The following is a 27,426-nucleotide window of genomic DNA, read 5'->3' as shown; positions in this document are numbered from 1 at the left end:
AGATATAGCCTAGCGTTGGTAAGATACGAATTCAGACTGTGATTACTAAAAATTTCTTAGAGGTTGTCTCAAATATGATTCTTATATTTTTTTATACTGAATCTAACTCTAAGTTTTGCGTCAAAAGGTGTAAGTTACATAACATAACACTTTCAGGGGATTAAAGAAAATTAAAAATTTATTTCGACTTCTTATACCGTTATTAAAGACTATTGGTTTGCCTGGTGAATAATTTGCAAAATCTATGATATGACTAAACGACTTTGAAAATCCAAAGATTAATTTCCAAATACTTTCTCTGAGAGAGAATTAAAATATGTCAGATTTTGAGACAAAAACGAAATTTTTATCATCTTTTGACATCTTTGAAACCAACTAAGATAAGAGAAAACCAGCTGAATCTACGAAAGACTGGTTGTGTAAAAGATTGAATGGAAGGAAGATCTGTTCACGTAAAAGAATAGGTTTTATGACAGAGGTACCCCCATGCCACAATAAAACTATTTGGGAAAATGGTTATTTCTTATTTGGAAAGTATTGCTCACGCTAAGCCTGTAATCAGGGCTCTAGTGCCTCAGGGCTCCAGGGTCAAACATAAACACACAGAGACAGACACCGGGACAGGCAAATATACAGCCAGACACACGAGCATGGTGAGAGAGAAAGCAAAAACACACAAACACACCCAGTCAGGCACAAAAACATAAAGACAGGCAAATACAGAGTCAGAACACAGGCACGGTGAAAGAGAGATAAAAACACATGCAAACACACAGAGTAAGACAAACAAGCACAGAGACAGAGACTAAACAGCGTTGGAACGATAAAAAAAAGGCAGAAAAATAGTAGAAAAATATTAAAAAAGTAAAATATAAAAATAGTAAAAATCGTAAAAAATTAGAGAAAAATACAAGAAGTAACAACTTAGGATTATTTTAGTTACAACACAGAATATTTACCCGTTTTTGCACTTAGATAGGGCTTTACCATAAAAATTTGTGCAATATAATTGAAAATACTTTCCATTCAAGCAATTCTAAACTGAAGAACGGTTGACTATAAAGGTGGATTTTTTTTCCTAAACAGAGATATGTTAGAACAGGGTGTTATTTTGATTAAAATTAAAACAATCTGTCTAAGAATCCTTTATTTGTTTTTTTTCAATCTCCATCTCTCAAATCAAAAAAAAAAAAAAAATTTTACTTTTAGCCGGAATCACTGTGAATCACAGTGAATCACGGCCCCGAGCTACTACAGCTATCAATATGAAGATGCAACTAATGCAATTTTATGTGCTACGCTAGTGTAGCATTTGTGTATTGAGAAAATTTTCAAATTCATTTAAATTCATTTCAAACCAATTCAAAGCTCCTACCTGAAAATCCGCTTATCCCATCTGCTGAAACATGTGAAATACCCGAATTATCCAAGAATGAACTGTAATCCGAATCTGCATTTTTTGATGGGAACAACCGTAGTTTTGGAGTATAAACCCCATTTCTATCAGCTTCAAGGAAGATCTCTGGAATTGCCCTGAAATTGGGAAAAATTCAATAAAAATAAAACTGAAAAATTGAAAAATTCAATAAAATTCAATGTAAAGTATGTCATGAAAATGTGGTTTTCTGCACTTTCTTTATTTTTCACTTATTTATTAAACAAAGCTTGCTTGTTCACAAATATCCTTCTTGTCGCTGAATTTCCCTTACACAATTAGATAAGAAGATACTACAAAGGACATTGTTTATCTAAAAAGTCTTTTTCGAACTTACCTTTTAAAATAGATAAGCGTAAAATAAATTGTGCCATAGGACCATCGGTATTCATACGTTATTGGTGTATATTTTGGAGTTGTATTTGCGAGTATATATTCAATTACTGTAAATTCCAATGAAAAGCTTTGGAATTCAACGGAAAATCAATAAGAAAAAAGCCAAATCACCTTAAAATGGTGTTGTTTTTAAACTTTTTTTTATTTTTAGAAACTATGCTAATTTTTTTACATTCTACAGCGTTATACTTTTTCTACGAAATAACAAAGGACAGCACAACGAAAGAAAATACTTAATAGAGTAAAAAAGTTTTGAGTTTTCTAAAATAAACACAACTGACAAATCAAGTTTTCCATGGGATAGGAATTAGAAAAACTAAAACAAAACCCATATTTTAAAAAGGTGGATAGCCAGAATTTCTATGTGTCCGCTCTTTTTTTCCAGATTCAAGATAAACCGCGCAAATTTGCCTAAAAAGAGGGAACATTCGGATGTTAATGCAAAATATCGACTGTTGTCATCGACAATAAAATACTTTCCTCTAATTTTAAGAATAGTACTGCTTTCTTATAAAAATAAATAAGACCTCTGACCAAAATAATTACCATCATCGCACTACAAATTAAATTAATTTTCCTTTTACTCCCTCCGTAATATCAGACTTTAATACGGTAACGGCGAGTCATAGTGAGATTTCTGAATTAGCTAAAATGAGCTAATTTTCCTATATAGAAAATGTGAAATTTTCAGGAGAAGAAAATACTCTACTTTCAATCTTTTTCTGTCGGTCATCAGCATGTGGCAAATAAAATATGTTTTTTCTACCATAGCTAGTGTTACCATTTAAACTAAATCCTAGAGGTCTTTTTGTATCAAATATATTGAGAATGGCTTACAAACGGTATTATCAATATACACTCAAACAATTTGAAGAGACTAGGCCAGTCCCTTTCCTCCCCCAGATTTGTCTAAAAGGCTTCCTGCAAATAATTGAAGGATTTTTTGCCAAAAAATACACTATTATTATAGTTCGGCTGTTAATATAAGAAACGCTCTTTATTCCCTAAAAATCCTGAAACTGTGTGCATATTTGACGGTAAAACTGAAGTCGTTGCTTCCGTGCCCACTTTGGGACTCTATAGATCTACAATCAAGCCCGTGACTGGCTAATTTCAATACACAGTACATTTGATGATACCTAAAATTGGGTATTCTGATTGCTAATTTTTGTGCTTAGGAATATCAACAGCCATCTAATAAACGAAAAATTTTCCCCCCAACCCTTCGAACTCAATCACAAAAAATGGTCAGAACTGAGATAAGCTTTTTTAGGGTGAATTACCAAGCTACTATCCCAACTTTAGATGCCTTTTAGTCCCAATTCCGAACTGTTACCTAGATTTTTTGTTTACAAAGAGCACCGTCCCGGGTACCGAAGATCCGATTTTTTTTTAAAGAACCTATCAGCCACTTGTCACAAATATGGTTTTTCACCAGAACTCTGGTAGATTAGGTCAATCATTTATTTTCTAAATATAAAGAAAAAGAATAAGATTAAGAAGAAAGAAAAAGATTAGGTCAATTATTTATTTTCTAAATATAAAGAAAAAGTGTGAAGTTCAATTGACAATGTTCCAAATCACCTTCTCACAGTCTTTGATGAATGTAGAACTTGCGATGCTATAAATATAAAGCAGGTTCTGCTGCGGATTTAATGTCACTTCTTTATTTCTGATTGCGCTTACCCTGGTACTGCCTCCAAGTCGAGAAGTGCTCTCGTCACCTTTCCCTTTGAAAAAAGAAAATGTCCTTGCTCCTCCCGTTGCAACTGTCGAAGAACAGCAACTGCAGAAAACGCCCCAACTTCCGTCCTAGTTATCACTTGTACCGTTTTTTTGCTATGATCTCTTATCGGATTTAGCGTCACGTTCATCTAGTAAGAGAAAAAAAAGATAAGCGAGAAAAAGATCATTAAAAAGTATTAAATAGCCGCGAGGTTAAGAAAAATGCGTAAATAAGGCATTTCTTAAAAAACTATTTTGTGCCCGATTCAAGATATAGCCAAGTCAAGAGATAGGTTTTTATAGATTAGGTCATTTAAACCGACTGTTTACGTAAGAAAATCTGGATCTTGGAAACAATTTTGTTAAAAGTTCTCATAGAATTTTAGTCACCATCCAGGAGGCTTACCTCCTTAGTGTCAAACCTTACCATATTATCTTCATGGAAATCAGACTGGTTTGGCGTATATTAGGTTTACACTTTATTGTCATTAGTTTGTCAAAGGTGAGAGGGAGAAGTAAGCCTGACAAATTAACTAAGCAATACATATACATCGAATGCTGATTTTGGTTTGAACTCTAACTTATCTTGCAACAACAATGCTGCATGAATACTTTTTTTTTTAGCTGACTTTAGAACAGCAATTTCGAGGCTGGATACTCGTGGATGCAATTCAGGAGCAGGTGAGGGGCCACAAGGCCTGTGTATTTCTAAATTTGGGTATTTCTCAGATCTTCCACACATTACCATGTTTTATAAATTTACCTGTTTTTACTTTTTTTAAGTAGCTTCCCCCTCCTCTCTCCCCCCAAAATGAATTACCTTATCCAATAGATCTATGTGTACATGGTTGGACAGGGACTTGACCTTTAGAGTGAAATTTTATCAAAAGTTAGATTGGATATAAGACAAATCCCCCCCCCCTGACACATATTATCTAGGATGGGATCTAAGTAAATTGTCTGAGTAGAGGGTATAAAGGATCGACATTTAATATCATCACTTCCAGGTTACTTAAACATTTCTGTACTGATAACAAATATCCAAAGACACTATCTAAATATATCCTGCTAATTAGCCAGGTTTTTACTGAACAATGTACTTTTTTCTTCTTAAAACCAGAGATATCAAGACAAGGTGTTGCAAAATAACACATTTGCTGCAAAATTTGAAATCTTAAACAGTAAATCACATTGCTACAAATTTTAGTTGCTTGCTGAAACCTATTAATGTCGGCTGAACATAAATCTACATAGAGTGCAGCATATTAGAAAATTTAAAACAAGAACTTTCAATTTTTTATTGAAGATATTGATGATAAACAGCCATGTTGAATAAATAAAATATGTTTAAAAAGTAGGCTAAATATGGCTGTAAAACGATTTATTCAAGAAAATTTTTTTTCTTTTAATCATTATGTATATTAATTAAAGAATTCTACATATAGTTGCATCAAACATATCTACTTTTTCGTCCTTTTCATCAAATATCGTCATTTCAGACCCGTCAGAGCCTCATTTTGTGTGTAAAAACAATTCAGCTTCTCATATGCTCTTGTACAAAGAACCCTCTGCTGTTAAACAACATATTTTGACATTCTGTTTATATTATAAACTCTTTAATTCCACCCTACCTATAGATCAATCCTCGAAAAAAATAAATAGCTATTTGTTGAAAATCGTAAGAACCAGTAACACCATCTAACCTTGTAAGTTGTAAACTCTTCAATTGGAACAGTTATAGAATCACCATAATGTTTCCCTTTCATTTTACAATCAACAATGACTTGAAATGATGGAGCCATATGGCGACCAACTGGGACAGCAAAAGTAGTTACGCCAGTCTGACCGTGGCTTAACTGTTCTGAAAGCAGCAGCAATCCCTTTGACATTATCTGTAAACGAAAAAAGGTAAACTAAACATATCCCTTTCTTATAACCTATTTTATATTGATAAACGAGTGTACAACTACCAAAAAATTCATATTACACTTGTAAAATATTTGAAGATTTATTCTAAAAACGTCTATTTGAAGATGTTTAAAAAACATTAAGGATTGTTTTTAAAACATGCTGTGACTAAGCGCCTAGTACATTCCAATTACGGTATGGGTTACTTAAATTTATGGCAGGATACTATTTAGTGTTAACAATTGATAAAATCTGACGATTTATAACTGAAAGTCAATAAAGATGTAAATTAATGAGGAGATGAGTTAGGGCGTCGTTCACTGAACTGCAGTTAACGTCTTCGAGAACTGTAATGCCTTTAAAGTAGACAATAATTATCTGCAAGTAGATGTGCAGATTTGTACATATAGATGGTCGATGTGTATAGATGGTAGGTGTGTTTGAATAGATGGTAGATGTGTTCGCTCCAATGCATGCACCTTAGAAGTTTTAACGAGAATATGAACAATTGAGTATCAGACATTTTTTCGTTATACATATATGTGTTACAGTGAAAGACCGAAATCTGGTGAATGTCGACATTTATCAGTGAAAGTCTGAAATAAGGATATTTAACAAATATTTTGGACACACACCAAGCGACTCTTTGTTGATTCAATAACTGAATTAACTGAAAGTAAAGAGCGACATTAAAACTTAAAACGAACAGAAATTACCCCGTATATGAAATGGGTTTTCCCCTCCGCAATCCCTCGCTCTTTACGCTAAAGTTTTTAATTGTTTTAAAAACTAGAATTGTAGCAAAGAGTCAAACTCTTGGGTACGGTTTTGGAAAATACCAAAGAAGGCCTTTTTCGGTTGAAATAAAAAAAATAAAATAATAATATTTTTCAAAATATGTAGAGAGCCAAAAACTCTAGGGGGGCAATTCTACCCGTCTGTCTCTCCCCTAATTGATACCACTGAACAGAACTTAAAGCAGTCCAAAATGGGTTTCTTAACACCATTGAATACGATTTACTCATTCTTCAAAAGAGTCGATGGTAAATTTGGCCCCCCTCCCTCTGTCTTTACCATAGATTTTGCTAGCTGCCGGACTCTCTTTACACCACTGTCTCCTGCAGCTTACCATTGAATTTATGAGAAGCCTCCAACCGGCATCTACTACCAGCTGGACATTTTCTGCCAGAAGTCTTCTTTTTTGCAAGGTCATTTACGTTTACGCATAAAGAGCAACCAACTCTCCCTATTTGTGCAAGAAACTCCACAATATTCCCAATTCTTGTGTGGCTTCATTCACCATTCTTATCTCCGAAAAACGCAATTTTGTTTACATTTGGAATTGTTTTAGTTCCTGTCTAGACCGCTAGGAGTACGGACTCTTTCGATCGTATTTTATTTAGTCGATTTTTAGTTTTATAATCTATTTGGAATCTTTCGTCAGTATTTTTTCTATTTGTATGTTTCCCTCCTGATGTTTTTCCTTCTTTTTCCAAGACTTCACAGACCCAAAATTTCATGTTAAAAATGTTATGTAGCTAAAACAAAATTAAAGGAATGAATATCGAGAGTAAAGTTTTTAAGAGCATTAAAAATACTACACAAACAAAACAAATATTTCAGGAGGACGACGACCTCCCTTCTTTAGCAATATAATAGATAGTTAGAACAAAACACACTCACGTTATCTGAGCGAAAATGTAGAAAAAAACAACTCAGATAAAGTATATGATAAAAACAAACAACACGGAAAGCCAAAAAAAATAATCATATCAAAACTAAATTTGAAAGAAGTAAAACCAAACAACAAACCACAAAACCAAGCAACATGGAGATCCAACAAAAATAACAAATATTTAAGTCCAAAATTGACTTAACTAAAAATTCTTAGGCTAAAAAACCAATATCTACGAATAGCAAAACCAATACTATTTGTCAACACTAAACAAGTGACTGAATTGCTTAGAATTCTTTCCTTTTCCAAGTAAATAAGCGCTAATTGCGGTCTAATTTTACAGTGCTTCTCTGCATTAGCTTTTTTGAATCTGAGGGGTTATGGGCATGTGTCATTTTGTGACACAAGATTTATCATAGGGATAAATAAATCATTAGCTTCTCGTTTGAGAAAACCAAAATATGAGTATGCCATTATAATATCACCTTTGTCTCAGTTTATACTAGACAGGATTTCCAAGTTATTTCTGTCCTCCCAAAATATTCGTTCTTTCGTCGAGCATATTTGTTAGCCTTGAAAAAAAAATATTCTCGACTTTATTTGTTCAATTTTGTTTTTGTTATTACAGGCCTAATTGGTTTACGAAATCAACAATTTTATTTAGAGATGCTCTTCTCATTCTGGCAACGCTGAAAGTGAATTCAGATTAAAACCCATTTGCTACCCCATTTGTTAAAAAAAGAGAAAATTCTGTCATTAGATGCTCCGAAATTCCACCTTGACAGTAGGCGCATGTGAAAGATTCCCTTCTTACTTAGGAGTTTTTTAATCAGTGTTTTTAATTTATGTAATAATTGTTAAAAGGTATTGGATATTCTTTCTCTCTTTTCTTCTATTATTTTTTTTTCTTTTTCTTTACCATCGTTATTTTTTTTTTGTTACTTGAGCATATAGTATTTGTCGTGGTGTTTCTTTTTTATTCATGTGCCCTCTTGTGAGGTATAGGGTTACAAAAGGCACTATGTTTTGTTTTAATACTTCAAACAACAAAGAGAGATAAAACTCCACAAAAAAAAACCTCAAACGAGACTGCGGCCAGTAGATAGAAAAGAGATGAAAGACTACAATAAGGCGGATATTTTGCCTGAATCTAAACTGAGCGTCCTCAGCACAAAAAAAAGAAAAAACGTTAAACTAAAAACAAATAAAACCACCACCAAAAACAATAAATACAATTGTCGCTACTGATCCACGTAGGGAAAAGAAGCTATTAGAGTTACTTCAATGAGAACATCAAAGCAACCGATAATACTTAAAAAAAATCAGACTCAATTCATTGCTTAAAATAAACTCATTGACTAATACGCACCAAGTAGGTAAATCGATCTACTGGGACAGTAGAATGAAAGTGAAAAACAGCGTAAGATCCCACAACCGCTGATACAGTACTTGTCTCTACGGATACGTAGATTTCTTCCGGATTATTTTCAACTAGTAGTGCTAAATTTTTAAAGTGCCGAACGTCGTCTTCTTCGACAAACGAAGCAACTATTTCTGCCGTAAATGTTCCGGGAGGTGGAAAAACTGAAAACAAGAATTAGTCTTGAATTTATTACATGATCTAGCATAGGAAGAAGAAATAAAATATTTTTTATATAATAACAGTTCAGTAGTTTAAGAAATTAGTTATTTTGATAAACAAATAGTTTATACAGAAAAAGTTTGATTTCTATTAAATTTTAAACGGAAGATAAATGATATTGTTATACAGTTTTTGAAAGCCAGATTGTAATTAGATATGGAAGAAAGAATCTAAAAAAAAACTGTGAATGAATACCTTCAATAAGCACCAGAGCAAATAATCAATCTAGAGCGGATAACAGAAAGAAACATCAGCGATGTGAAGAGCACAAAAGATTAATCCAGTGAACCAGAACAAAAATACCAACACCACCAACTTATACAAATTAATATAATGAAAAATTTTGCAAAATACATCTTGATAAATTCAAATCCACCTCTGTAGGATCATACCCAGTCGAACGATGACTCTGCAATATACTAAGGCAATGACTGACCCTAAAATCCTACCCAAATTTTAGTTATTTTGAGCTCCTGGAGAGAAACAAACCCGATAGACAAAACATTTCAATCGTTTTAATAAGATCAAAAATAAAAAAGAGCAGAGAAATGGTGGGTAGAAAAATTTACAGGACGAGGATTCAGAAACCAGTTCAAAAGAAAAATGTAAAGTAACAATTAGGGACAAATAATTAGATGAAAATGCAACAATTAGAGAAAAAGGGGAAAGACAGTAAAAACAAGTCAGAATAATAACTTCATTAAACCTTATTAATTAAGCATTAAACTATTAATTTAACGACTAACCTGTTTATAAAATCATTCATCCGTAATGAAGCGATGGAAAGTAATCTAATATACTGATATTAGAAAAAAAAGATAGGGAAAAAAGAAAAGAAAAGAAAATTACTAGATCTAACATTTTAACAGGTCTTTTCGACTTTTTAGTCTTTCGATTCTATTTCACAAGCAGTACTCAGGTGCTGCCATATCTGGGAATGCCCTTAGGGTGAACACAGCTGATATAGCTTTACCACCATAAACTATCCAGCGGAACTCTAAAAAGGCCTAGGGGATCTGGTCTTCCCTTCTCAACATTAATGTTCAGTCTTAGCAAAGCTTTTGCACCTTCAAATGTTTTAAGCAACTGTGGCAAGCACCCAGTTTCATCTATGCCAAATTTCAGTTATTTTAGTATTGGCAACGCTTTCCCAAGCTTCAACTAGCCACTCTTATGCCTGTATTCCGATGTCTTTGGTGTCTTCAGGCTCAAGTTTCTTCAGAACAGCATTTTGTGGGCTTCAACTTGTTCCCTTGTAGGATATATGCAAGTTGCTCTTTCAATAGAAAAATCATATTGAGAGCTTCATAATTTAATTTTTGTGATAATAACCGCTAAAACGTCTAAGAACTGACTTCTCCAATACGTGAAGCACAGAAATAATCAGTAAATGTCGTGTCTCCCTGTTGCTGCATGCTATCAATCAACTCCACTTAAGATAACAGGTTCCACAAATATATTGCTGGCGCAAAGCGAGCAGACAGAACAAGGACTCGTACCTCTTTCACATGTGTCACTTTTATTATGATTAAATAAAAAAAACAAGTTTTTTGAAATGAAAGTAAGGAGCGACATTAAAACTTAAAACGAACAGAAATTACTCCGTATATGAAAGGGGCTTTTCCTCCTCGACGCCCCGCTCTTTACGCTAAAGTTTTTTATTGTTTTAAAAAGTAGATTTGCGAGAAAGAATCAAACTTTAGCGCAAGGAGCGGGGTGTCGAGGAGGAAAAGCCCCTTTCATATAAGGAGTAATTTCTGTTCGTTTTAAGTTTTAATGTCGCTCCTTACTTTCATTTCAAAAAACTTGTTTTTTTATTTAATTTCCGAACATTTTTGAATTAATACATGTCTGATTTTGGCTCTCCGTACATAAATTATTAAAATGAAATTTGCATATTAGTTTTTTTTGGCTAAATGGCTTTCTCTTAGTTTTGATCAGACGATTTTGAGAAATAAGGGGTGGGGAAGGAGGCCTAGTTGCCCTCCAATTTTTCGGTTACTTAAAAAGGTAACTAGAACTTTAAATTTTTAACGAACGTTTTTATTAGTAAAAAATATACGTAACTTAAGAATTAACTTACGTAACAAATTTTTATATTCTTATATTTTTGATTATATATATGAGGGGGTTTGTCCCCTCGTTAATACCTCGCTCTTCACACTTAATCTTAAGTTTTGTCCCAATTCTTTAAGAATGACCCCTGAATCAGAAAGGCCGTAGAATAAATAGTTGAAATTACTAAAAATAATTTAGTATAAAGAGCGAAGTATTTATCTCCTCCTAAATACCTCACTCTTTATGCTAAAGTATTTTTAGAACCCTCATATGCTTAATAATCTCTGTTCGTTTTAAGTTTTAATGCTACTCCTTACTTTCAATTGAAAAAACTTTTTCATGTTTATTTTTTCATTGTTTTTTTTATAGTAATGCCAGAAAACCCTGCACCCTTTTCATTGAATTTCTCTTCCCCCATGAAATATTCCTCCAAGGAAAGATCCTCCCATATAGCCCCCTCCCCTGAACCCCACACCCAAACCAAAAAAATCCCCCTGAAAACGTCGGAACACTTCCCAATAACTATTACTGTATGTAAGCATTGGTCAAAGTTTATAATTTGCAGCCCCTCCCCCAGGGACTGTGGAGGGAGGGGGGGTAAGTCATCCCCAAAGACATAGTTATTATGTTTTTCGACTATGCGGAACAGAATGGATATCTCAAAATTTTGATCCGTTGACTTTGGGAAAAAAATGAGCGTGGGAGGGGGCCTAGGTGCCCTCCAATTTTTTGGGTCACTTAAAAAGGGCACTAGGACTTTTCATTTCCGTTAGAATGAGCCCTCTTGCAACACTCTAGGACCACTTGGTCGATACGATGACCCCTGGGAAAAAAACCAAATAAACACGCACCCGTGATTTGTCTTCTGGCAAAAAATATGAAATCCCACATTTTTATAGATTGGACCTTGAAATTTTTTCTATAAGGTTCTCTGATACGCTGAATGCGATGGTGTGATTTTCGTTAAGAGCCTATGACTTTTAGGGGATGTTTCCCCCTATTTTCCAAAATAAGGCAAATTTTCTCAGGCTCGTAACTTTTGATGACAAAGACTAAATTTGATGAAACTTATATATTTAAAATCAGCATAAAAATCCGATTCTTTTGGTATATTTTTTAGCATCAAAATTCCGTTTTTTAGAGTTTCGTTACTATTGAGACGGGTCGCTCCTTACTACAGTTCGTTACCACGAACTGTTTGAAAGTTTATTTCTATTGCTTTTATATCAATTAATTCCTTAAAGAAACGTAGCTACAGTATTTTTATTGGGAGGAAGGGGGAGGGGGGTAAGAGAGGGTGCTATTGAAGTAGGTGCTTCCCAAGTGTTGATAAAGAAAAGTAACTATTTAACAAACACGCTTTAGGTGAATTTAAGAACATTTTGCAATCCATTACAAACAATAAACACACATTGAAAAATCATAAATATAAGTGCTACCAAAGTGCTACCAAAATATAAGTGCTCGTCAGTTACCAAATTGTCAGCAATGAGCTGCTGCAGACGACGGTAGTATAGTGTCCGGGTGGGCGAAACTGAATGTCATATACATTCGGCTTTTTTTTCAGCCATATTCACCACTAATGTTGCTGTGCATGTCCCCCTTCTCTTCCTCCAGCCCTCACGCCCAGCACAGGACGTTCAATCTCGTAATTGAACCAACTTCTATTCTAATAGCCTTGGGTATCGTGCAATTCATTTGCTCATAATTATGAATGGATTTTGACTCTATAAGGCTTAATTTGTTGTACTAAATTTATAACATACGTGATTTGTTGAAAAATTATGTATTATTTGTTTTTAAATTGATTTGTCTTTGGGCTGGCCGATTTATACTAATAAAAAGCATTGATATCAGCGGGTCAAAGCCGAAACAAAAATCATAGGAGGCGTAATAGCGCTGTCTAAGTAAAGAAACAGGATAAGTCAAACTATTACCTTAGATTGTGAAACATTATATTGTGACATATTCCCCACATTTAAGTAGCAACCGTATTTTAAATTTTAAAGTAGTCGAAAAATAAAGTTTAAATTATTAGCTTATCCGCTGGGCATTATTTGACAAAGATCATACAGAAAATCTTAACAATTCTTGGTATCATTGCGGCAGAAACCTCAAATGATCAAAACTTGCCAGGGATGCCAATTGAATGGGAAAATCGACTCCTAGAGTTTGACAATTACCTTCCCCTTTGTGTCCTTAAAAAAACAAGTTCTATAAAATTTACACCAAAGTTTTCCTTCTGTAAATCAGGGTATGGGGGTACACATTTCCAGAGGGAGTCACACTAAATATTGTTTTATGTCTATAATTCCCTTCACAAGCGAAGCACGGTCTTCTAGTGCTGCATGATAAAAGAAGTAACAATATAAAAAGCGAATGGGTTGATACCGCCACATACATGCACACAAAATTCCTAAACTGTGAGAAAAATATACGTATTTTTTTTAAATTCACTTTATTCTATCCTCAGAAGACATTATGTATAACAAGCTGATGCAGAGATAAATGTGCCACAAATAGGGCTGGCGTTGTGTGAAATGCAAATAATTCTGCGAACAATTAGAGACAAACAATTAAATGAAAAGGTAACAAATAGAGGAAAAGGGGAAAGAAAGTAAAACAAGTGAGAATAATAATTTCATTAAACCTTATTAGTTAAATATTACAGAATTCATTTAACGACTAAACTGTTTATAAAGTCATTCATCACTAATGAAGCGAGGGAAAGTAATCTGATATACTGATTTTAGAGAAATAGATAGGGAAAAAAGAAAAGAAATGAAAATTACTGCATCTAACATTTTAACAGGTCTCTTTTGACTTTTGCGGCAGAAACTTTATTCTTTACTTTACTTTTTGCGAATAATTTTAGTCATAATTCTTAGCACATCTATGTCTTTTCTTCTTTTGGAGTTGTTTAAAAGAAATATTTAGAAAAGCGAAAATAGCGAGAAATCAGCATGCTATTGTACATAGAGACAGTTCAACATTTATGCGCTAGTATATGAAACCAAAACGCAAGGAATAGGGCGTTATCAGCACTTATTAGGCATTTCCATGACAAATAAAGAAATCACAATTTCAATTAAAGAATGGAAGTAATTATTAAGATAATTAAATGAGTCCTGGAGCGGATACCCCCTCTACCAAATTCCATGACCAAACAACAACTGATTTGGCCTATCTAGTTATCGTGCAAATATCATAGAAAAAGCACTAAGTCTTGTTTTCTTTTTCAATAATTTCCTTTTCACTAAGAAAATTGTATTCACTATATATCTACCTTCATGTTAATCAATGATTCTATTTCTGCCCTATTTTCAGATGTAGAGGGTGTATTCATTTTCAGTTTTGAGAGTTTTGAAACTAAAGAATCTAATCTTGGACTAATAGATATTAGAAAATAAAAGCGCCTTAAATATCAGGGAAAAAGTGGAAAATGTGGAAAAAGGAACCATAAAACATTTTTTGATTTTGCCATTAGCTAGGCTCACATTTTTACTAGATGACAAGGTTTCAAAGGCAGTATATGTGGAAAAATATTAATGTGGAACATATTATGAAGCGTAATGTACCGGGTTTTCCTCATTTTCCTTATGTTAAAAATAAGCATTGATTAATTGAAAAAGAATTATCCGTTCAAAATAAAGAGCAAAAAAGACACTTCAAACGAGCAACAGTTTTAAAGCTACTTTCTAAATTGCAGTTTTTTTCCAAATTTTTGGGGGTATCTGCCTCACCTTGCCCCCCTCAACGACGCCACAGCTTCCTTATATCAATTTATTTTTCGACACAGCTCTATGTCACTTTTATTCCCAATCACTTCTTAATGTTGCCTTTATTATGAAACACATCTTTAACTCATTCTAATTTTGAATAACATCCTTGTATCATTTTTTCTCCAAATAGTCAGAAAAAGATGGATATTTTAACCGCTTAAACATTGATAAAAACCATTTTGTACCTATATTAATTTTTGTTATTACACAAACAAAACTGACTTGTCTTTTTAAAAATCGACACACCCGTGAAACAGACACTGTTCAAAATAGAGAGCGCTGTAGTTATTCCTCCCCAAATTGATATTTTGATAAGAAATCGAAGGTGGCTTTGAAAAGAAGCATATGATGCTAATATTGAATTAATTAATAAAGTTTTTTATTGAACTATAAGAAATCTAAAAATATAGAAGTACAGCTATGCTGATAGCAACGCACATTCGTCGTAACTTCAAGAAAGTAATGAAGTTCATGAAAAAGGCAAAATAGTCCATTTAGCTTCAGATGTTTGATATTGCGTGTGACAGTTATGGCTTCTTCTTTGAAACAATGGCTAAAATTAAAATTGAAAAAGGGCTTCGGTAAACCTTTATCTAAGTGAATCAATATTGGGCAAAAGCCAGAAGCTACGTGGTACAGATGATTTTACAAAATGCTTATAAACCCCTTCAAAACTCTAGGTTCGAGTAAAACAAGACTTAAATGCTATACATTATGCAAATGACGTTTTTTTTATGGGGGAGATACAGTTTTACCACCGTTGATCTGACCTCTTCCGATTTTGTTCAACAGTAAAAACATATCATTGTCTTTACCTAAATAGTTTTTGAGCGATTGCCGATTTGATAAATTTTAATTTACACGGAAAGTAGCCAAAACCATATCTTGAAACACGTCCAAATTCCTAAATTTGTTTGAAATACCATATTTTAGTAGGATTGAACCTTTCCATCCCCCAGTTTAACCACTTCTATGTTTAAATATATAATTTTAATACTTTAAATATATAATAGGATTAATAGTTTAAATATATAAGTTTACACTAAATAGCGTTCGAAGGATTGCTGAGTTAATAAAATTTTTATTTACATGGAACATAGCCAGCTTCATATCTTTGGAACATGTTTGCTATAATAATTTATGTGAAAACTTGGCTAAAGTTCTTTTTAACTATTTGTCATTTCATGAAAGGTGCAAGAGAAGTTTGAAAACGCTCCAGATCTCAATTAAATGTCACAACCAACTTTAATTATACTGAATAAACATACTTTTATAAATAAAATGAAAATATGCTTATATTTAACTTGAATTAAACCTTTAATCAAGGTTTAACTCAATAAATTACCATAATTTTTCGGCTTCGTGCGTGCTGCAGCCTAGATAGCTAATGCTATCTTTTTCTTCAGAATAAACACATTTAAACAATCAGCTAAAAATGATCTGTTGGATGTATATAAAGGTTAGGCCAAATGCATATTGAGGTTATTTCTATTCACTAGTTTAATTTCACAATATTTTATTAGCATAAATTGTTATAAATTATATTTCTAATTTCACCATTACAAATTTACAAACAAAAGTCTAAGTAGAAACTAGAAATCAACTCGGCATTCGGACAAAAATAGAAAATTTTCAGTCACTATCTAAGTAATAAGTCTAAGTTTAAAAAAGAAAAACTTACTAAAATACAGCAAAACGTCTTTTCGATTGTAAATCATAAAATTGATAAAATTCTAATTAATTGACTTCTTGCTATCTCGGAAAGGGTTTAGGTTAGGAAAATGAAACTTTCAGGGATGGGGCTACAGGCTAAAGTATGTCCCGGGAAGGTATTTTCAAGTACCCACCTCTACTCCTTCTCCCTCTAGAGGGCCCTGAAATTTGCCTACATGACAGGTCTATACCTATTGAAATTTTGACAAAACAATATTTTACCTTTTTCTCTGACTTTAGTTCTGAAAATGCAATTCCTGTTATTTGAGTAAAGTTTTGAGCCATATCAATGTTTTTTTTTTTCCAAATTTAGGAAATGTATTTGCATATCTTTAAAACCTTATAAAATGAAATTAAGCAAAGTTATGAAGCTAAAGACAATTTTGTTGTACTTCAATTAAGCAGAAGATCTATTTTGCAAAGTTTCACTTTTATAACACACATATTTTTAAAGGTCATCAAAGGTCAAGGCCCTCTAGAGGGAGAAGGAGTGGAGGTAGTTGCTTTAAAATACCTTCCCGGGACATACTTTAGTCTTTAGATTCATCCCTGAAAGTTTCATTTTCCTAACCTAAACCCTTTCTGAGATAGAAAGAAGTCAATTGACTAGAATTTTACCACTTCCTGGTGATAAAATTTCAATAAAATGTCCATTTAATTCCTAACAACATATGGAACAATAACAACAATATATGGACAATATATAACAACAACAACAATAACAATAACAACAATAACAACAATATGGAAAAGGGCTTTACTTACATGTGAAACGAAATACACCTGTGTCCCAGAATTCCTTTGATTTTAATTCAGAAATAAATAATTCCTCCTCATTATCTGTTTGAAAACCGTGGTCACTCTTTTTTGGAACCCTGAACTCCTCAATGACAAACGAGCCTTGAGATGATGAGCCAACTTTCATTTTAATTGATAGCGAGCCACTGGATAGCCTATCAAAATCGATTTTGCTTGAGTCCGAGTTAGATATGACAACCTGCAATCACTTTTATTAAATTCTGTTCAACCAGAATAAAAAATATAAGGCTGCACAATTGCAGATGCCTTCATTTTATTGAGAATCAATTGTTGTTTTTGTGGGAAAATCAAAAACATGGAAAAAAATCCGAGTTTTGAAGGGAAATCATAGAGGTTAAATAGTTACATATAGTACTAGATAACTTCCCAGTACAACCAGTATTGGTTTTATAAATGCATCTGTAAGCGACGTGACCGCATTTCAGACTATGATAGGAAGAACTTTGAGACAAATGGGTATATTTGGGCATAGAAAGCGTCGATACTCTTATTAGATCAATCCACCGATTAGATCATTTTGAAAATCGATTTTTGTGGGATAGGGCACGACTATATGTAGTCGGGATTAGTTGTTGATTTACTTGCCACTTATTGTTAATAAAACACTAGTTTGTGTGTTAAAAAATGTTGAAGATAGAAATTATACTAATACAATGTATATTAGAAACTATGCTATTGAGGTTTATCCAAAGTTTTCTCCTTATCCTTTTCTTTGGCTAACTCCAATATCTTTATACAAAAGTCTACAATATAATTGACCACACAATCTTTTTTTTAAAATCACCTTTATTACTAAATTCAATTTAGATTTTTTCAAGGTATCCCATATGATTGTTTTGAAGATCTTGAAGGCCTCCTCTCTATTAGAGGTAAAGGTATAATGTCGCCTACAGCAAAGGCCATAAGGTTTCAATGTTTTATTATTTATTTTAAAAATATCTTGTACGATATATTAAAAGGTATCCAAGTAGCAAATAACAAAGAAATCCTTAAGCCATTTCGTCAAAATTTTAAGTGTCTGAACTTTGGAAAACTACACATCTTTCTCGTCTCATGCTTCTCATCTCGTTTCAAAATACTACTTTCATATCTCATGCAAACCCGGCAAAATTCCAGACGTGAATCTTAAATCAAGACTCGCCTCCGGGACAAAGTGCAAATCTCAAGGATTACTATCCATATTTTTAGAAAAAATGGTATTTCAAGCTCTTATTGACTAAAAACTGATTGGAACGTGGGCTATTTAAAATAACTGTACACTAGCTAATAACTACAACTAGCCATAAAGTTATTAGATGGTAATTTAAAATGACACATTTGCTATAAATTGCGTCACAATGTTTGCAGAACGTATTAACTCTGAAATAACCTTGTTTCCTCTTAAATGTCTTCATTCTTAAATTTCTTTTTAGTAATGTCTCAAAAATCTGATCATGGCTATATCCCCTTCCCCCTATCTACTAGATATGTTAATATCAGATACTTATTTTGTGATAAAACATTCTTGACACAGAGATGAAGAAAAGAAAATTAGCTACATTTAAAGGAAATAAAGATACAATTGAAAAAAGAGTCAGTAAATAATTTAAGTGAATCATTTAAATAGAAAAAAAACTTGCACGCTATATTATTATATATTTTTCTACATACATACATATTTACATTTTATATATACTTTACATAATATATATTTTTATTTACATTGTACATTTTATTTACATTTTCCATATTATACATATTTATATATTATATAATATTATCATATTATCTAGTGGCAGTAACAATAAATTCAATTTAAAGAAAATGGCAACTAAAGTAAAAACTAAGCCCTTTTTGATATCACGTCAAGTTGATAAGTTTGCAGTCTTCATTAGCACACTAAAATAGGTTTCATTCTAAAATCTGTTTTACAGTTTATTGAAAATATATTTAGAATAACCATAAAACAGTCCATTCACTGATTTAAGTCCCTTTCATGTTTCATTAAAAAGATTTATCAAAGTATTTAAAAGATATAAAGTATTAAAAGTATTTATAGATATTCAAAAATATATTTACACCTAATATGCTAGTAGTAACAGATCATCAACTAAAAGGGATTCTGGTTGTTCAGAAAGTCTTCTTTACTTGTGTCAGAGCCCCAAGATAGCCAAAATTGTATCCAAGAATGATAAATTCCACTAGTAACCCATTCATTGTAAGACATGCATTCATTTTAATTGAATCTCCCGTTCAGTATTTTCCTATGCATATACTATTAATAAAGCGAAAGAGCCAGTTGTAAAATATATGTATGTGTATTCAAGTATTAGAATATTTTTGGTTTCATGCGAAATATTTTTCATTGCTTTGCTTTTCTTTCTTCTTTTTCTTCTTTTTGCGTAGCATAAGTGTGGAGTAGATTTTATCTGCTTTTTTTAAATCTAATTTATTTAATGTGTTTGAATGTGCTACAACTATTGATTTAGCACTTAATTGAAACGTATATATGCTCTTTTATATATATATATATATATGATTGAAATTTTAGGTTCACATAACTCAAAATAAATAAAATCAGTGCAAAATTTACTGGATAATCTTTTTTTTCGCCTTTTTTAAAATCTTACTTACAAACCCAGAAAGAGGCAAACCGGGTTTTACGACTCCTACGCCAAGTATTTCTATTCTTGGAGCTGCTGCTATAATTTTGGTTTTAGAAAAGGCGTGTCTCGACTCTCCACGGAAGGCGTCATATAAAATGGCTTCAATACGAATCGTTGAGCCCACCATTCGTCCTTGTAAAGTTTCTCTTATTCTTTCCATTTTCATCTCGTAGTTAAATGCACCTTCCTAGAATGTCAAACAAAAACAAATTCAGTTTAAACAAATACTCTCAGAAAGCGAAGAAGTTATAAACAAGGGTATACTCTCTGAGTACGCCCTTCAAGGGCATATTCTGCAGTAGACGTACAATTTTTTAGACTCATTTACAGAAATAAGTACCAAATTATTGCTTAAACTACATTTTGTCCAAATTTAAAAACGACAAAACAGAACATAAAAGGGGGAATACTTTAAATGGAAACAACGTCAAAAAAATAGAACTAATCTGAATATTTGTATTTCATATCTGGGAATACGTTTCAACAGGAAAGTAAAATATAAAAAGAAACAGAAACAAAATAGAAAGAAAAATAGAAATAAGGAAACTAAAATACAGTAGAAAAAAATAGTATTATGTATGAGAGGTTTATTGCCAAAATTCTATTGGCATGGCACATCGTTTGCAAAAGCAAGGCAAAAATATCTCCAAATTTTATTGGAATGTCGCAGTTTTCAGAAAACACCGCTTAAGAGTAGCGTGGCTTACTAATTATAAGCTCCGTCCTTAACCCGGATCGTTGATTATAAAAGCTAGCCATCCGTCCATCAATTCTTGTCACACTTACTTTCCCGGAGTACTCGACTCTGTGGATGATTGCTCTGACTCTTGAATTTGTTTTCATTGGTATAAGAGCTCTGCTCCCCGCTAACAAAATAATGCATAAAATTATATAGTTTATTGCTATTATAATAAAGAATCTTGAACCTTGAATACTCTCAATCTGACTTTCTTAGGTTATTGAACAGATGACTTATATGACTCTGGACTACTATTAAACTCACATCCTATGACTATTTCCCTCTGTGGTCGACGAAACGTCACTCTGAAAACGAAACGTCTTCCTTGACTATTCCTAACACTTATTTGACTGTCAGCAGCACTCCCTGTTCATCGGTCTTATGACAATGACCGTTTGCTCGAGTACCAGTTACAAATCAGTCTGCCATGAGCTTTGTTAAAAGAAATTGGTTTGTCAACTTCTGACCCTTCACAGAAAACTAACAGAAATATAAATAAGCAGTTACAAGGAATAAGCAGTGTAAAGCCTTTAGTAGAGAGTTATAAGTGTTATCGGAAGTAACATAATTCTTACCCTATATTTTGAAATAGAACAAAATGTTATCTGATTTATCCAATAGTCAGAATTTTTTCCTCACACTCATAAAGGCACAAGTTCAAATATTATATTCTTGTTGGGATGAAAATCACGTTTCATTTGGTGTAGCTCACACGATTTATCGACATATAATATTTTTGAGAAATTTTAGGTCATATTCTACAGTTCCATTATTATTTTGTAAGAACAAAGAAATTCCTCCAGGACTCTGTAAGAATAATTGGTCTCTTGGACAGGGCCACTGTCGGGTTGATCAAGCCTCACATTTCCAGGCAATCTACCAGCAAAGTGGGCAGCTTCAACTTGCCAAAATTTCCCTTTATTCCTTAGGAAGTTAGGTTTATCATTTTTTTTCCTTTGTGCACAGAGTCTATATTCAATTTTCTGACAGCTCGTCTTAAAACTTCGATTGGACTGAACAATGGTCCGTTAACAATGGTTAACAATGTTAAAAAGGTTAACAATGGTCTGAAAAGTGGGTTGCGCTAATGCAAGACCCACAATATCAACTTTTCTGTGAAATTGTGATTTACACCCCTGTAACTATACTCCACTAACATCATAACCAAGTAAATTGAATCGACTAATTCAATCCTTTTTCCAGCATCTCTTTCGGTTTTTAAGATGCTCGAAGGCCTTCTATTTGTTTTAATTGTATTATATATCCCTTTATTGCTTTAAATACATTCCAAGATCATACTGGATATACATATTTCTTCGGTTTTATTCGAGTTTACTTAAAAAGTAAGTTTTGCTTTTTTTTTATTTTGAAGCAATGAAGAAGGTTTGGTCGTCTGCTTTTGTCCTTGCCAAAATATATGCTTTCTTAGTTTTCACTTCTTTCCTCTTTACTGGTCGACATTGCCCTCGTTTTTCTCGGCCATTTAATGTTATTCCTCTTTTTTTTCTTGTTTGTCATACGTCTTTTTGTTGCTTCAAGAACAGTTTGAATTTCAAGTTTTTGACATAAAAATTTACTGGTCATGTTTAGAGGGCTAAAAAAAATGCCATTTTTAAAGATAACTGACAGTTAACTGTCAAAAGCTTAAAATGTTTTTTTTATTTTTCGTCTCCTATAGAAATAAATCGTGTAACATAACAGCCTTTGAATGACCGAGTTTTGGTTTTTAACCATGGTGGTGCATCAACACTTCGAAAATGACACAATTGGGCTTGGTTCAACTCAATACTGAGCCCACAAGCGATGGGGCTGGCTGGGACTTGAATATATCTTAAAGGTAATCGATATTAATAAAACGACGGAGGAAGGTTGAAAGGGGACAAAGAAAAAAACCAGACAAAGCCCACCTTTTTAGTTTTAAATGACAAGATATAAAGTCCAAATTTAATGTCTCAGTTTGCTTGCTTGTGAAATTATTCAAATTCTTCTTATAAGCCTTTGATCAGAAAGTGTGAGGTATATCCCACCTTCCCAAATTACTCCTTTACTTACAAACACAGGTCTACATATGATGGGTAGATAAAATTCCTCTCTATGGACAGTATAATGTTGGGTTCCCAACTTAAGGTACATGTACTCTTGAGGCCCGGGTACACTCGAAAGGGGGGGGGGGACAGGAACAAGAAAAATTTTTGAAAGGGGACAAAGAAAAAAAAACAGATAAAGCCCACCTTTTTAGTTTTAAAGAAAAATATATAAAGTTAAAATTCAACATCTCGGTTTGCTTGCTTGTGAAATTATTCAAATTCTTCTTATAAGCCTTTCATCAGAAAGTGTAAGGTATATCCCACCTTCCCAAATTACTCCTTTACTTATAAACACAGGTCTACATACGATGAGTAGAAGAAATTCATCTATGAACAGTATATACTCTATAGACAGTATAATGTTGGGTTCCCAACTTAGGGTACATGCACTTTTGAGGCCCAGGTGCACTCGAGGAGGGGGGAGGGGCAGGAAAAGGAATAAATTTTTGGCAAAGCAAAAATAGGGTTCTGGGGTTAGAGCTTGTAGTCTGGGCTACAAGAGGTGCAAGATTGTGAAATAGGATTTAAAAAGGCAAGGACCAGCAAAAAAAAAGAAAAAAAAGAAATGACCTTGTTCAAAGATACTATTATTCTTACCAAAATAGCCTTTTGGGTCTATCGTTCATACTCAGTCATCTATTCATGCTAGAAAGAAATATACTTTTAAAAGAACAATACGATTATTTGGCCCATGAAGTTTGGCTTGTTGGGGGTTGTTTGCTAAAAATATGGCAAATCAAGAAGCCTGGTTCAAAAACACAATTTAAAAACACAAATAAAAGTCCGGGTTCAAAAGCAGAATTAGCTGTTGATGCATCAGACTTTTCCCAACAATTTTAGAAAACAGTGCAAGATAGAAAATTGAGTCGAAACAACGTGGAAGTAACAAGGCTGGTTACTCGAGACGTGATATAAGGTTAGTTCACAAAATTAGAATTGGTACCCAGTTCTATTACCCAGTTAAATTAGTTAAAAACCAGTTATGTTTTATTACCCAGTTAAAATTCTCCGAGAAGACTTCCAAGTAATCGGTCGAGTCAGCCGGTTGAACCAGGGTTGTCACAGAAATATTACCGAATTGAACCCAGTTGGTGTGAAACAACATGCTCATGCTTACTTCAAATGACTCCTCATCTTCTGGTAAAAAAGCAGGAGCATATACAAAATACTAAAAATAAAAAGTGAATTAAATAATAAATTAGTAAACAATATTAATAAGTAAATGTTTGATTGAATTTATAAAAATATAACCAATCAGCAGATGTATTCAATCAAAAAAAAAAAAAAAACTAATAAAAGCGAAAAATCATTAGTCAGTCTTGGCCTATATTTGAAAGAAAAATAAAAATCAAACAAAGCAAAGATAGGGGCAGTATATGCCGCTGGATAGGGAACCTCACCAAATATTGAATATTTTGCTCAGAAGAGAGTCACGTTACTTCAGAACATTTAAAAATATCTTTTCACTTCTCTAACTACTAGGCGATCTACAGAGGTTTGTCAGAACCGGTATAACAATTAAATTAAAAACGAAACACCTTTTCTCAACTGAAATTAAGGAGCAAAGTTGAAACTTAAAATAAAGGGAAATTATTTTTATACGAGGGGGGCTACCCCTTCCTCAACCCTTGCTCTTTACGCTAAAGTATGAGTTTTTGTCACAATTCTTTAAGAGACATGTTGCTCCTTACTTTCTGTAAAAAAAAAATTCCAATCGTTTTTCAAATCATCCCACCAAATCCTTTTCCCTCCCTTCGTTAAAGTTTCACCCAGAAAATATTCTCCCCATGAAAAATTCTCCCCGAGAAAAATATCCCCCCCGCCCTACCGAAAATTCCATATATTTCAAAATAACAAATACTATATGTGATCAATGGGCAAATTGCGTAGCTACAGCCTATTCTCCAGGTTTACGGGGGAACTCATCCCAAAAGACATAGTTATTGGACTTTTCAACTCTGCTGAACCAAATGGCTATCTCGAAATTTCGATCAGATGTCTTTACGGAAAAATGGAGCGGAGGGGGGGGGGTAGTTTTCCTCTAATCTTTTCGGTCACATAAAAAGTGCACTAGAAACTTTGATGTGCATTCGAATAAACGCTTTCCTAATCTTCTAGAACCATTGGCTTGATACGATCACCCTGGAAAAAATGAAAGAAGAAGAAATAAAAACACATAAACACGCATCCGCGATCTTTCTTCTTATAGAAAAAAAATTTCCCATTTTTGTAGATAGGAGCTTGACATCTCTACAGTAGGGTCCTCTGACATACTGAATCTGATGATTTGATTACCATAAAGATCACTGTGATCTTTTGGGAAAGTTACCTCCTTTTTCAAAAATCAGGCAAATTTTCTCTGACTTTTGATGGATTATATTAAAGTTAGTGAATTTATATATTTTGAATCAGCGTAAAAAGCCAATTCTTTTGATTTATAAATTGTTTTAGAGTTTCGGTTACTATTGGGCCGAGTCACTCCATGGTTAAAGTTCGTTACCACTACCTCTTTTTTATTACAATCGTAATTTTAGATATCCGCACTCGTTACGACTCTTAAAGTGCCAAGGCTTCTAGAATAAAAATATTTCAGTCCTCTAAAAATAGCTTTAATTGTGCAAAACTTAATACACAGAATTCAGGTCTGCAAATGCCCAACCCTTTGCAGCCATGAAGCCCTGAAATTTGCTTTTAACAACCAATTGAAAAAGTAATATCTACGGAAATGGCGATTTTTTAAATTTTGTTGCAGATTATCCGATAGTACTTCAATTACGATAATAGATTAGAAATCCATTATCGAGACTTGTCCTACTTCAAATATTGTCAATGTTAGGAAGATACGCAGAGAGCAGAGGGACTCAGGTATATGTCAAAATTTGTTTGACATTTACTATGAATTCTTCCGTACACGCCAGCTCTATGTATTAGTCTTCTTTAAATGAAAGGCAAGAGGCTAGTTTAGCTTTTTTGGTACTTGTGTATTATTCAGGACACACTCAACAAGTGAAGTTAGGTCGTGAAACAAACTACGATGCAGGTACATTTTAATTAAGTAAACCTAACCTAACCTAAATGTTCCTTCTCGTAAGAGTATAAAGTCAGGTTGTGTCCATTGACGCACTGTTTTGTTGTGGGCAACAACCCCTTATCCTGGAAAAATATAATTGCCTCTTTTTCAGTCTTTGGCAAATCCCAAATCTTCATTTCAAAATCCATGTTCAGGAACTATTTTCTATAACTATGGGTAGCAAACTAAATTGAGTTTTGTCTTTGTGGCTATAAATCGGATTTTCTCATAAAATGTACCTGCATCGTAGTTTGTCAAACAGTTCGTGGTAACGAACTGTAGTAAGGAGCGACCCGGCTCAATAGTAAACGAAACTCTAAAAATCGGAATTTTTACGTTAAAAGATACATCAAAAGAATCGGATTTTCATGCTGATTTTAAATACACAAGTTCATCAAATTTAATCTTTGTCATCAAAAGTTACGAGCCTGGAAAATTTACCTTATTTTGGAAAATAGGGGGAAACACCCCTAAAAGTCATAGGATCTTAACGAAAATCACACCATTGCATTCAGCGTATAAGAGAGCCCTATAGCAAAAATTTCAAGCTCCAATCTACAAAACTGTGGAATTTCGTATTTTTAGACAGATCACGGGTCCGTGTTTATTTGTTTTTTTTTCTTTTTCCCAGGGGTCATCGTATCGACCAAGTGGTCCTAGAATGTCGCAAGAGGGCTCATTCTAGTGGAATGAAAAGTTCAAGTGCCCTTTTTAAGTGACCAAAAAAATTGGAGGGCACCTAGGCCCCCTCCCACGCTCATTTTTCCCAAAGTCAACGGATCAAAATTTTGAGATAGCCATTTTGTTCCGCATAGTCGAAAACCATAATAACCATGTCTTTGGGAATGACTTACTCCCCCACAATCCCTGGGGAAAGGGCTGCAAGTTACAAACTTTGACCAGTGTTTACATACAGTAATGGTTATTGGAAAGTGTACAGGCGTATTCAGGGGGATTCTTTTGGTTTTGGGTTGAGGGGAGGAGGCTATTTGGGAGTATCTTTCCTTGGAGGAATATGTCATGGTGGAAGAGAAACTCAATGAAAAGGGCACAGGGTTTTCTAGCATTACTATAAAAAAAAAAACAATGAAAAAATAAACATGAAAAAGTTTTTTCAATTGAAAGTAAGGGGTAGCATTAAAACTTAAAACGAACAAAGATTATTAAGCATATGAGGGGTTCTAAAAATACTTCAGCAAAAAGAGCGAGGTATTTAGGGGGAGATAAATACATCGCTCTTTATGCTAAAGTATTTTTAGTAATTTCAACTACTTATTCTACGGCCTCTCTGATTCAGGGGTCATTCTTAAAGAATTGGGACAAAACTTAAGATTCAGTATAAAGAGCGAGGTATTAACGAGGGGACAACCCCCCTCATATAGATAATAAAAATATAAGAATATAAAAGTTTTTTACGTAACTTAATTCTTAAGTTACGTATATTTTTTACTAATAAAAACGTTCGTTAAAAATTAAGAGTTCTAGTTGCCTTTTTAAGTAGCCGAAAAATTGGAGGGCAACTAGGCCTCCTACCCCACTCCTTATTTCTCAAAATCGTCTGATCAAAATTAAGAGAAAGCCATTTAGCCAAAAAGAGAATTAGTATGCAAATTTCATTTTAATAATTTATGTGCGCAGAGCCAAAATCAAACATGCATTAATTCATAAACGTTTAGAAATTAAATAAAAAACTAGTTTTTTTAACTGAAAGTAAGGAGCGACATTAAAACTT

General features: G+C 33.3%; 1 protein-coding gene across 1 annotated transcript in view; it reads right to left on the bottom strand.

The window, feature by feature from the left end:
• The window catches only part of LOC136032560 (CD109 antigen-like), a 211,190-nt gene that overhangs the window by 66,498 nt on the left and 117,266 nt on the right, over positions 1-27,426 (bottom strand). Inside the window, exons 7-13 of the mRNA XM_065712830.1 lie at positions 23,619-23,792; positions 19,767-19,985; positions 17,100-17,331; positions 8,509-8,723; positions 5,260-5,448; positions 3,518-3,705; positions 1,376-1,533 (exon numbers count right to left, since the gene is read on the bottom strand). Coding sequence (XP_065568902.1) covers positions 1,376-1,533; positions 3,518-3,705; positions 5,260-5,448; positions 8,509-8,723; positions 17,100-17,331; positions 19,767-19,985; positions 23,619-23,792 — 1,375 coding nt within the window. The remainder of the gene's footprint in view (positions 1-1,375; positions 1,534-3,517; positions 3,706-5,259; positions 5,449-8,508; positions 8,724-17,099; positions 17,332-19,766; positions 19,986-23,618; positions 23,793-27,426) is intronic.

Source organism: Artemia franciscana, chromosome 11 (genome assembly GCF_032884065.1).
Source record: "Artemia franciscana chromosome 11, ASM3288406v1, whole genome shotgun sequence".
Classification (NCBI taxonomy): Eukaryota; Metazoa; Arthropoda; class Branchiopoda; order Anostraca; family Artemiidae; genus Artemia; species Artemia franciscana.
The sequence above is the reverse complement of the archived record's forward strand: the minus strand, read 5'-3'. Positions and strand labels throughout refer to the sequence as shown.